Source organism: Setaria viridis, chromosome 5 (genome assembly GCF_005286985.2).
Source record: "Setaria viridis chromosome 5, Setaria_viridis_v4.0, whole genome shotgun sequence".
NCBI lineage: Eukaryota > Viridiplantae > Streptophyta > Magnoliopsida > Poales > Poaceae > Setaria > Setaria viridis.
The window spans coordinates 9,442,787-9,454,133 of NC_048267.2; the positions used below are offsets into that span (position 1 = coordinate 9,442,787).

An 11,347-nucleotide genomic window follows, 5' to 3' on the forward strand; every position below is an offset into this window, starting at 1 on the left:
TATCTGAATTCGCCAACCACAATTCACATGACAGTAGTAAAACGAATTTTGAGGTATCTAAGTTATACTAGTTGCATTGGGTTAAAGCTAAACCGGTCTTTGTCAACTCTTGTCGGTGCTTTCTTAGATGCTGATTGGGCAGGAAGTCTAGAAGACAGGCGATCCACAGGTGGGTTTTGCTGTATTTCTAGGGTCCAATCTCATATCATGGAGTGCAAGGAAACAAGCCACGGTTTCAAGATCTTCTACTGAAGCAAAGTATAAATCATTAGCCAATGCTACTGCTGAGGTCATGTGGGTTCAGAAACTTCTTGAAGAACTTGAGATCACATCTCCAAAGGCTGTGCAACTGTGGTGTGATAATATTGGGACGACATATCTTTTGGCAAATCATGTTGCAAGAACAAAATATATTGAGGTAGATTACCATTTTGTTCGTGAAAAAGTAGCACAAAAGCTGCTGTCCATTCGATTCATATCTACTGGAGATCAGATAGCTAATGGTTTCACAAAGCCACCTCCTATTCATCAGTTAGAAATGTCAATCTCAATCTAGAAAGTTGTGATTGAGGAGGAATGTTAAGATATGATGTAAATCAGTTCAACCGTGCAACTCAAGATAACTCAGCCATGTTGTAGATATAGATAGCTTCTGTCGTAACAAATTCAGATTATATTTAGGAGATTAGTTAGGCTTAAGATATCTTGAGATTGCTTGGATTGTAAACCACGCCGTGGGTTCTTCCCGACTATATTAACAAAGTGCGGCCCCCAAAGGGTTTAACGCTTCCCAATTTACAGCCACAGACCACCGAAGTACAGAACAGATGCAGTGCCCTGAATCGTTCATGGATGCACAGAGGACAGGCCACGCTGTTACAAAGAACACTTGGGGTGTTTGGATACGAGGTGCTAAACTTTAACAGTGTCATATCGGATGTTCAGATGCTAATTAGGAGAACTAAACATGAGCTAATTATAAAATTAATTGCAGAATCCTATGCTAATTCGCGAGACGAATCTATTAAGCCTAATTAATCCACCCTTAGCAAATGGGGACTGTAGCACCACATTGTCAAATCATGGACTAATTAGGCTTAATAGATTCGTCTCGCGAATTACACTCCAACTGTGCAATTAGTTTTGTAATTAATCTATATTTAATATTTCTAATTAGCATCCAAACATCCGATGTGACGGGTGTTAAACTTTAACAGGTGGGAGCTAAACAGGCCCCAACGTTGAAACGTGTAGTCCAAAGTGGCACGGTGGCCGCCAGCCCGCCACCAAGACACGCAGATCGACGCAGGCCGTTTGCCACTCACGCGCGTGGCTGCCACGACACGGCCACGCGTCGCCGTCGAAGCTGACACGGTGCGCTCCACCGCATGCCGCCTACCGTTGCTTGTTTACCTCCAGCTTCTTCACCCTACGGAGTGTAACCGGAGTTCTCTCACAACTCGTATCTCACTCGGATCTCACCGTCATCTATCGTCTGGCATTCCTCTCCGTTCCCATTCCATCCTCAACCTCGGACGGGTAATCTTACCGGCGCCCACCTCCATCACTGCATAGTCTTCGTCTTGACGCACAGGCACAGCTTGCTATCTGACACCATCTGTGCGCGCAGGGATAGCTACCAAGAAGAAGGGACAACCAGCTACCAGCCATGTCGACGACGGCGCACAAGGTGGCGACGCACGCGGCGGCGAGGACGAAGACGGCGGGGAGGCGGCCGCCGAGCGTGCTGAGGGAGATCGCGTACGGCATGGGCCTGGGCCTCTTCGCGGGTTACCTGTGGAAGCTGCACCACTGGAGCAACCAGCGCCGCACCCGCGAGTTCTACAGCCTGCTCGACCAGGGCAAGATCACCGTCGTCGCCGACGAGCCGCCGCGCACCGGAGCCGACGACTGACGGTGCGCACGCTTCAGCAGTTCGGTAGCTCATCGCCGTGCTAGCTGACCTCCAGAATGCATGTTGTTTAATTTGGCATGCCACTTTATTCATCAGTTCAGTGCACTCTCGTCAGTAGTTTGCTTTGTCGTCACCTCTGATCATGTCACTTGTTGACAGTATGCTATTGCCACTCATGAATCATGATGGTGAATCTGCTTCGTACGATGAAGGTTTTACGATCTGTCTGCTCTTTTAATTTCTCCAAAGAGGACAGGTTCAGAAAAGAAAAAAATATATATATAATGCTTCTAGAATTCCAGGTTGGAATGGATAGATTAGCAAAGCAAGCACTGTGATTAGTGCTGTACTGCGGCGCTTGTCTCTAGTTGCAGAGATTAGGTTCCTTCCCTTCACATCAATTCGGTCTCGGTCTCGGTCTCCGCATGCCGTGCCGGCATGATTCAGGGACACCATGATTGCAGGAGAGGCTGCTAAATTTGGAGAATCTGAGTTACTAGTACACAGCCAAGGATGTGACCTTCCTTGTTTAATTTCTTCATTGGTGCCGGGTTTTTTTTTTCTCTGTTTCATTTCTTCTCTTTTGGAGAAAGGAAAAAATGTGCAATGCGTAAGAACCAAGGGAACCCGTCCGGTAACAGTGACTCCATGGACGTCTCTGTGCCAGAGTAAAACTGAATAGTCGAGTCTACAGGCTACTATGAAGCTTCGTCCCAAGCCTGTGATCATGGCATGTACGTCTATGCACTCAATGACTCAAACGCCTGGAGTGAGTGCTTGATATTCTTTTATTTATCTTTACTTCGCAAAAGTTACTAGTATGTGGGAAAACTGGAGAGGTTCAATGTCTCTGCGAAATTATGGTTGGCTCCTGAAATCATAGCCTAAGCGCACTTTCCGAGGGAGCTGGAAATTCAGAGTGTGCAGAAGTGCTGAACATGCAAAGCTGTCTTAACATTTTTGTCCATGAGGATTTGATGAATTTCGTAGTGTACCTAGATACGCAATAATGGTTGGAGCATATATGCGAACTAATGGAAGGAAATGCAGAACGCAAAAGATTTCTTCACACCAATTCAATTCAAGTATTCAAAGTCGTATGTACATGGAGGAGCCTCAAGAGTAAGTATGCACGCTGGTATCGATCAAAGAAATAATCACGGACTGAGATCGTAGGCGTTACCGGGAGCAAAATCTGGTCGCCATTCCTGCCCTCCCGCAATAAGATTCATCCACGAGCCGAGAGAAGCGAGTAAGCGACGGGCGACGGCATCCCCGGCCGACCGGCCGGCGTCATCGAAGGTTGTGCAGCGGGTTGGACCCCGTGGGCGCCAGCCTCTTGTCGTCCTCGAACCACACGCCGCCGCCGTCGGCGTCGGCCTGCCGGAGCCGCCTCGCGCCGTTGAGGGCGGCGAGGGCGCCCTCGGTCCTCCGCCGGTGCCGCGGCTGGCGAATCGGCCGGCCGCGCGCCGAACCAGCAGCCGAGGCGGTGGTGGGAGCGTCGCCGGTGGCGCTGCTCCTGATCGAGGAGTGCCGGTGGGACGACGACGACGCCGGCACGGCGTGGCCTGCGAGGAGCAGCGAGGCGGCCCTGAGCGCCAGCGGGAGCAGCGTCACCAGCAGCAGGAGCTTGACGCACCTGCTGGCGCTCATATCTAAGCTCCCTCTTGGCCACGACGAGGACCACGGGTGACAGACAGGACGCGCGCTGACCACGGGTGTGAGGAGATAACGGCACTAGGCTGGCTGCGAGCGAGGGGGAGATGATGGGCTCCAAGATGTAGTAGAGTGGACGCGCGGTGTCTGGAGAAGGACGGCGACGTGCAATGATCGCCGCCGGCAATGATGCGAGGTAACGACGCGAGCGAGACGAAACGGGAGGAGGGCCGAGGGCGGGGCGATTTGACGTGCGCGGGAGGCGGACAAAGGCGCAATGAGTGATGGGCTCGCTCGTCGTTCCGTCGCCTGGCTGCCTCTGCCTGCCGGCGTCTGTCCGCGTCGCTGTCGACTTGTTCGCTTGCCTGTCAGCCTGTCGAAAGGGCCGCAGCCACGGCGTGTGGGTGTGGCCACCGAGCCGTGCCGCGCGCGCGCGCGCTCGGCATCGATTTGACCGGGCGAGGCAGGGGAGCCCCATGATGCCACCGCTTGACCGCCTCCAGCGGCTGCCGGCCGGCCGCTCCCGCCCATGACGCCGCCTGCCGCCGTGCCGCGCGCTCGCTCGTCGCAAGGGCATCGTCTGAGTAGCGAGTGCGACCCGGGCCGTGTCCCACGGGCATGTGAGGTGCACGCAGGATCTTGTCATATCTGACGGACGTTTTGGGCTGATCCTACGCAGCCATCCACTCTGTTTGTCAGAGCGTTCCCAAGGCAAGACAACGCCTCAAACGCTACTCTGAAACTCGACGAGCCTTTTGGTCTGAGACAGTCCAGTCCAGGCCTCCAGGGCGCGCCGTTATCGCCCATCGGGATCGCTAAAGATCTGTTCCATTTGCTACTACTATAAAACCAACCTTTACCCACCCGATCCGCCCAAAACTGCATCCGCTTGCTTCGGTGATTGTAAGGCATGCGCTGCGTCTGTGTGACCGCTCATCGTCCAGTGAGTCATCACAAGTTCAGAGACTTGAGAACAGTTTGTGCGATGGCGATGGTGCTGATCTGCTGGCTGCGGCTACCCCCTAGTATACAGCAGCAGCAACACTTTCATCGACCGGTTCCATCGCATCACATTTTTTGTTGACGCTCGCCGCACGCACATCCTAGTCCCTACTCCATGTAGCTGCCGCTGCCTAGTTTGGCAGGCTTGCAGCGGCTCTGCACCGACGCTTGGCACGCTGCAGTGGAAAACACACTGAAAACTCCCACCATCATCTACTAGGTACAGTCCCTCGTATCATTTTTCACATGACCCCATGTTATACTGTACGTCACCTACTTTTTGACAGTACTATCTCAGTGTAATAAATTCAACCTTGCAGTTGCAAATACTGTAGGCCACCCCTTCTTTGGTCACATTAAATTGGGCTATTTCTATCTCAGTTTAATAAATACGACCCGCGTGGTTGCAACTAGAGTTGCAATCAACCAATCATTCGAGTTGCAATCGATCTACACTCCGAGTTGCAAATATTGTATGCCACCTACTACGACCATGAGTTGTTAATTTGAACAGTGTGCGGGCGTTAAAATGCAAAATGGATTACATGACTGGTTGTTTCACGATGCACCACACATCTTCAATCTGACGGTCTATGGTGGTAGCAAATGGTTTCCACTACACATTCTCCCATCATAGTTCCCTCTTCCCTGTTCCCCCATCTACTGTGCAAGCACATGCCACCAGCAATGCTAGATCGACATTTCGCAGGTGCACACAGACTCGGTCACCGTATGTCTGTAACAAATATTCTTTCTGGTGTAACATATCCCTGTTACAACTCTCTGTCTATATGTCACTCTCTCTGAAAAAAACATATGTTCCGTTTGACAGAGAAGTATCAGTATGTCAAGCAGCTGATGAACTGATGGGTGAAACGGAGAAGTATCAGCATATCAACTGCAGAGGACTTTCAGCAGGCAAAACCACACGCAGGCACAGACTGCACTGGAAAATTTTCATTTCTATATATACTCTCATTCATCTCATCTCTTTTGCTACCAAGTGGATGCGCAACAAGGATGGGCTCACCTCACACAATCCTGCTGTATGTACAAATGAATTCCACCACAGCTATAGACACACAGGAACACATCACACGCCCTACATCGACCGGAAAAAATTTTCGCCTCCCCCTGTGGGGGGCCTGAGGGGCTCTACACCTAAACAAATCCAATGTAATACAGCAACGTGCTTCATATGGCAAGTCTATGATGACCGATCGGGCTGTCACCTCGGTCCCGAGAGCTCCATGGCTTCTAGGCCGAGCGAGGACTCGTCCGCGGCGAAATCCATGTACTTTGGAGGCAGGAGCTCCGATGAGACGGACTTTGGCGTGTCCACATTCTGTGATGCTTCCCATTTCTCTGCGAGCCCGTCACCTTCCAGCATCCTGATTACCTCAGACATTCGAGGGCGGTGAGATGGGTAGTATTGTGTGCATAACAAAGCCACCTGGACCATTTCCTCCAACTCAACCCTGTCGTAGTTGCTACCCAGGTCTTTGTCCACCATCATGCTTAGCTGCTTTTCTTGATGAAGTTTCTTAACCTGTAACCAGACAAAAGTAAAGAGGAAATATGTTCATGGAAATACAAACAAATGAGCCTGTAATAACGAAAAAAAACTCTGCAAGACTGAACTGAAGGGCAGAGCCAAAGAAGGTATAAAAGCAAAGGTAGACTTCTTTTTGTTTAAAGCTTTGAATCAAATATGCAAATCAGAATAGTAAACCATAAGACGCACACTTACCCAATCCAGCACGCCACCCTTCTGATTTGCTACTCTTCCAAAATCCAATGCCTTCTGACCAGTGATCAACTCAACTAAGAGAACTCCAAATCCAAACACATCAGTCTTCTCTGATGACTGGCCAGTTGACAGATACTCCGGTGCTATATGTCCAACAGTCCCACGCACTGCAGTGGTAACATGAGATTCCTGGTGATCCAAAAGTTTTGCCAATCCAAAATCTCCCACAATTGCTTCGAAATATTCATCAAGAAGCACATTGGAGGCTTTTACGTCACGATGGATTATTTTTGGATCGCACTGCTCATGCAGGTACAGCAGACCTCGTGCTGTGCCTAGTGCTATTCTCTTTCTCCTCGACCAATCTAGAGCTGGCTTGCCATTTACATGTTCTGAAGAAAAGCGAAAGAAAGTTAATTTGCATGCATAGTGGATAATATACTTGGACGATGCTCATATGGTGTTTGCTGTTATTGATACCCCCATGTTATGAGTTAAAGATAGCTGGATATGTGATGTTTGAATTTCTTCAGTTTATATTCCAAAACTAGGCTTGAATGCAATATATAGCATGGCCATATTACTGCAGAATTCCACAACAAGTATGGGAGTAGGATTTAATTTGACCAACATAACTCAACAGTTAACACCACCATTATGTTTTCAATAAAAGGACACCAGAATGGAGAAGCCAAGCTGTTTGCCTGGCATAATATGACTGAAAGCAGCCGGGTATTCAAATCAGTGTATAAATAACTAAATAAGGCTAATAGATTTTTAGACTGCAATATCCAGATCACTCATCTGATTTTTCACATTAGACCACGCACAGAACCACATGTACTTATTATGATTTCAACAGTAAATTGAGCGTGTGGTGACTGTCTGTGCAGTGCAACAAGATCAGCTACAATACAAGAAAACATGCTAGCTTGCCCGTTTGCACTAAACCTAAGGTATGTCAGACAACATAAAACTACATTCAGTAACTCTGTGCAGCAACACTAATCAAATGTTGGAACACAGACATTTCACATCAACTATGATACATCGAAAAATAGGGTAAATATTTCATATTGGATTGAGCAAAAATGCCAAGGTGTTAATATTTTACGCATACAAAATTTTGATCAACGTTGATAGTCATTTTTTCCCTCTTGTAACAAAGTGCTTCTTTTTTAAAAAAAAAAAGAAGCGGGACTTGTGTGCTTCAAAGAAATTGGGTCAACTGGCAGCAAAATATGCACATGGAAGTCACGAGCAAGAAGAGAGAGACAAACCCCGCAATTGAGAAGCAACGCTTCCATTTGGCATATAAGGGTAAACAAGTAATCTCTCGCATTCTGTTGTGCAGAATCCAATAAGACGGAGGAGATTCCGATGAACAGCCAAGCTTATGACTTCAACTTCAGTTTGGAATTGAACTTCCCCACCAACAGCATTATAATCCTTCAGCCTTTTAACAGCAACAACAGAGCCATCACGCAAATAACCTTTGTATACTATCCCATATCCACCTTCACCTAAGATGTTCTTTGAGTTAAAGTTGTTAGTAGCTGCACGGAGCTCCTTGAAGGCATACCGCTTCAGATGACCTAAACAAACTTCTGGGTCATATTGGTCTGCACATTGAAGAATGTATCAGGTTCAATTACCATAGCACGCAAGAGAAAGAAAGTAAAAAAGCATGCTAAAGATATCGAAGAAAGTCCTAGAAGGGTAAAAAGAATAGCTCATGATTGTTGGAAGGCTAAGAAAAGCACAGAAAGTAACGGGGACATCATGATTGTGAAATAACCCACATACCAAAAGTAATTGGAAGATCATACTAGTAAAAAAACTTAAAAGAAACAAAAAGTTTTTTTGTTGTATACTCGCATTATTGATGGTAACCACATAGAACTAATGTTGAGAGATGCGTCTATTGTATCTTCAAATTCATCAGTGGTTTCAAAACTCCTAACGGAGATCATATGGCAGAATATTAGAGCAATGCTTAATTGCTATTGAGGAAACATGTCAAAGCCTAATTAGCCTGCTTATTGAAACCTCAGTAGCTCAAACTGACATAGAACACTTAGACAGTATGCATATCTTTACATCCATGTAAATTTACTGTGGAAGATCAGAAGGAAAAAGCTCTAAGATCATAAATTATAAACTGCTAGCCATAGCCATTGCTACAATTACTACATTGATCTAATACAATTCATATCTAGGTGGTTAATATCATGATCACATAAGAACGGGTTTGAATAGAATATTACCGTTTACATCAAAGAAGATCTGCTGATTTCTCCTATGACGCCACCATAGAAGCATACCAACTACAATAGTGGCAAAAGCTACTGACCCTACAGTTGCTCCACATATTGTAGCAATACGGCGGCCTTTTACAATGCCTTGTTGTGGCTGAGCTGAGGAAAAGGAGACATATGTGAGTGTCACGCAGAAGAAAAGGCAAGCCAATTCCTCTGTAATAAATGCATATTTCCCGAAAATGAATGATGAGAAAAACAACTCACTCTTCAGATCATCTGGTGGGTAAGAGAGTGGGTCAAGTGACACAGAAGAGCAGTTATCTCCTGACTTAGGACCGCAAATCATTGGATTTCCAGCAATGCTGTATGAACAAACAGTAAAAATGAAAGCTTGATTAAGTGAACATTAGTCCATGGCATAACATGTAGTTACAGTAGTGGTAGTGTTCGGGCCGAAATAAAAATACCCATGAAAAGGAATAAGTTGAAATTACTTACATGAAAGTTCTTGCAGAGATCTTGGGCAATGGACCACTAAGGTTATTAAATGAAAGGTCTCTATAAAACAAAACACTTCGGGAATTAGTACAAAAGTAGGGGAAGAGAAAAACGAACAACAAAAAGGGATTGCAGAGCATACACGAGAGCGAGGCCATCAATGGTGGCAAGTGAATCAGGTAGAACTCCAGACAAGCTATTATTATTCAATTTCCTGGCGGCAACAAGAGAACTAGACAATGAGCAAAAATGAAATCACCGTGTACAATGACAACGCTGTTGAAAATCAAGAATGGGGAAGGAAAAATCTTACAGATAGTTCAGGTTCCTGAGATTCCCAAGTGAACTTGGGATGCTCCCCGTGAGCTGGTTATCTGACATGTCAAGAGTCTTTAGCATCCCCAACCTTCCTATGGTGCCGGGAATGGAGCCAGAAATCGCATTGTTCTGTAACAGCCTGTTGATCCGCAAAGCCGAGTACTTTCAGTCATTTCTTCAACCAGATTGGTCCACTCAAGAAACCTCAAATTTGAATTTTGAAGTGCCAGAGGTAAACAACAGGGGATCAGTAAACTTACACAGATTGCAGCCTGGTGAGGTTGCCGATGCCGGGTGACAATTTCCCGGACAAGCTCTGGCTGGGCAATCCTCTGCAAGTGAAGAAGAACATGTAAGAAGATCAGCCCAAAGCAGAGCCCGTTGGTGCTCCGGGGAATGGGCATGAACAAGGTAGCATAACGTACAAGGCGGAGACGTAGCCGTCGGAGGAGCAGGTGACCATCCTCCAGCTGCAGGGGTCGACGGAGTTGATATCCCAGTTGTCAAGCACGTTATGGGGGTCCTCCAGCTCCGTCTTGATGGCCATCAGAGCCACCACTGCAGTACAGCCACAGGCAGGCAGGTTCAACTTCGCCAAATTCGTAATGCCAAGAAACAGCTAGAACTCGACAAGCAAGATGAGTAGAGGACTGATGAGGAAGTATAGGTACAGCAGCTGCATTTCCTTTAGTGTCCTTCACCAAAATGAGATCTTTTACCCCCACTTCAAACCAGCGATTGATTGCAGGAGGGGAATGTTTTCAACAAATTCCTGAAAATCCTCTGTTGGCTGAATGGAAAAAGTTGGCCTTTCGTCCTTTTATTTTTCCAAAATAGGAAAAGGTCGGCCATGGCCTTTTGTTAAGATTTTCGAGAAGACATGGGAGGAGAGAATGTTAGGTACCTTCGTAGTTGATGCCGGCCGGGGAGAGCGTGGCGGTGGATGGCGGCAGGATCACGGCGAGCAGGCCAGCAACCACCACCCACCACCGCATCCACATCGGCGCCACCGGCACCCACATCGCCCGCACAGCCCCGCAGATTCAATTCGGCAAACGATGATCTGCAAGAAGAGGAGGAGCACGCTGCACGCCAGTCCCCCCACAGCTCCACACCACAATTCCGCTCCGCCGCCGCCAGCAGCAGGGAAGAAGCAGAAGAAGGCCGGCCTCTCTACTACCCAACCCGGACCAATCCAGATAGCCAATGATGCCACCGCGCACGCAGCGCGAAAGCGAGGGGAGAGGGGGAGTTCACGCGACCGCCCGAGAGGAAGATGGTGGGGGTGGGTAGTGGGGGCAAGAGGGGAAGGGAAACGCCAACGAGCAGCGGCAGCGGCAGCAGCAGCAGCGGCAGGCCCCTTCCCCACCTATCAATCCACCACCATGCTGCTGGTGCTGGCTGGCTGCCGCGGCCGCTGTCCGCTGACGCCGCTGATGCTCCCCACCCGCTCCACGCCGCTGCAAACCGACAAGCGCTTTTCCCCCAAACCGGCCTGACCTGCCACGGGCGCGCATGCTCCTGACCTCCTCCTTCCTTTCCGGCAAAATGTCCATTTTGGTCCCTCAACTTTCTTTTAAGGATCAAATTCGTCCCTCAACTTTAAAATCGGTCGGTCCCTCATCTTTTATTTCTTAAAACTCGTCTTGTGAGAGTCCCATTTTAATACAAAACTAATACAAAAGGTCATTTTTACCCTTAGCTCTTTCTTCCTCTCCTCAATTTCCGTCATTAAGTACAATAACAGTATGATCCAAATCAAGTACGAGCACATAAATATTTATCCTCAATTTCCGTCATTAAGTACAATAACAGTATGATCCAAATCAAGTACGAGCACATAAATATTTATACATATTTACTGAGAAAGTATGAATACATATACCTATGTGAGCACATGTTGATTTTAGATTTTAAAGTATGAGTACATATATTGAGTTGTATACC

The 11,347-nt window shown here is 47.5% G+C and overlaps 3 protein-coding genes across 3 annotated transcripts; 1 reads left to right on the plus strand and 2 right to left on the minus strand.

Annotated features, from left to right (window-relative positions):
• The first annotated feature begins 1,066 nt into the window (after positions 1 to 1,066).
• LOC117855724 (cytochrome c oxidase subunit 5C) lies at positions 1,067 to 2,200 on the plus strand. The gene is made up of 2 exons (XM_034738103.2): positions 1,067 to 1,539; positions 1,631 to 2,200. Exon 2 carries the CDS (start codon positions 1,670 to 1,672, stop codon positions 1,913 to 1,915), a length of 246 nt encoding a protein of 81 aa, XP_034593994.1. The 5' UTR covers positions 1,067 to 1,539; positions 1,631 to 1,669; the 3' UTR covers positions 1,916 to 2,200.
• Positions 2,201 to 2,960: 760 nt separating this feature from the next.
• LOC117855723 (uncharacterized) lies at positions 2,961 to 4,260 on the minus strand. Its single transcript, XM_034738102.2, has one exon. The coding sequence runs from the start codon at positions 3,566 to 3,568 to the stop codon at positions 3,209 to 3,211; it is 360 nt and encodes a 119-aa protein (XP_034593993.1). The 5' UTR covers positions 3,569 to 4,260; the 3' UTR covers positions 2,961 to 3,208.
• Positions 4,261 to 5,515: 1,255 nt separating this feature from the next.
• Positions 5,516 to 10,874, minus strand: LOC117857396 (protein NSP-INTERACTING KINASE 3). The gene is made up of 11 exons (XM_034740042.2): positions 10,305 to 10,874; positions 9,826 to 9,958; positions 9,661 to 9,732; positions 9,396 to 9,539; positions 9,225 to 9,296; positions 9,083 to 9,142; positions 8,849 to 8,946; positions 8,591 to 8,740; positions 7,604 to 7,945; positions 6,324 to 6,715; positions 5,516 to 6,122 (listed from the first exon to the last, which is right to left on the minus strand). Exons 1-11 carry the CDS (start codon positions 10,420 to 10,422, stop codon positions 5,802 to 5,804), a joined length of 1,902 nt encoding a protein of 633 aa, XP_034595933.1. The 5' UTR covers positions 10,423 to 10,874; the 3' UTR covers positions 5,516 to 5,801.
• Positions 10,875 to 11,347: the final 473 nt, after the last annotated feature.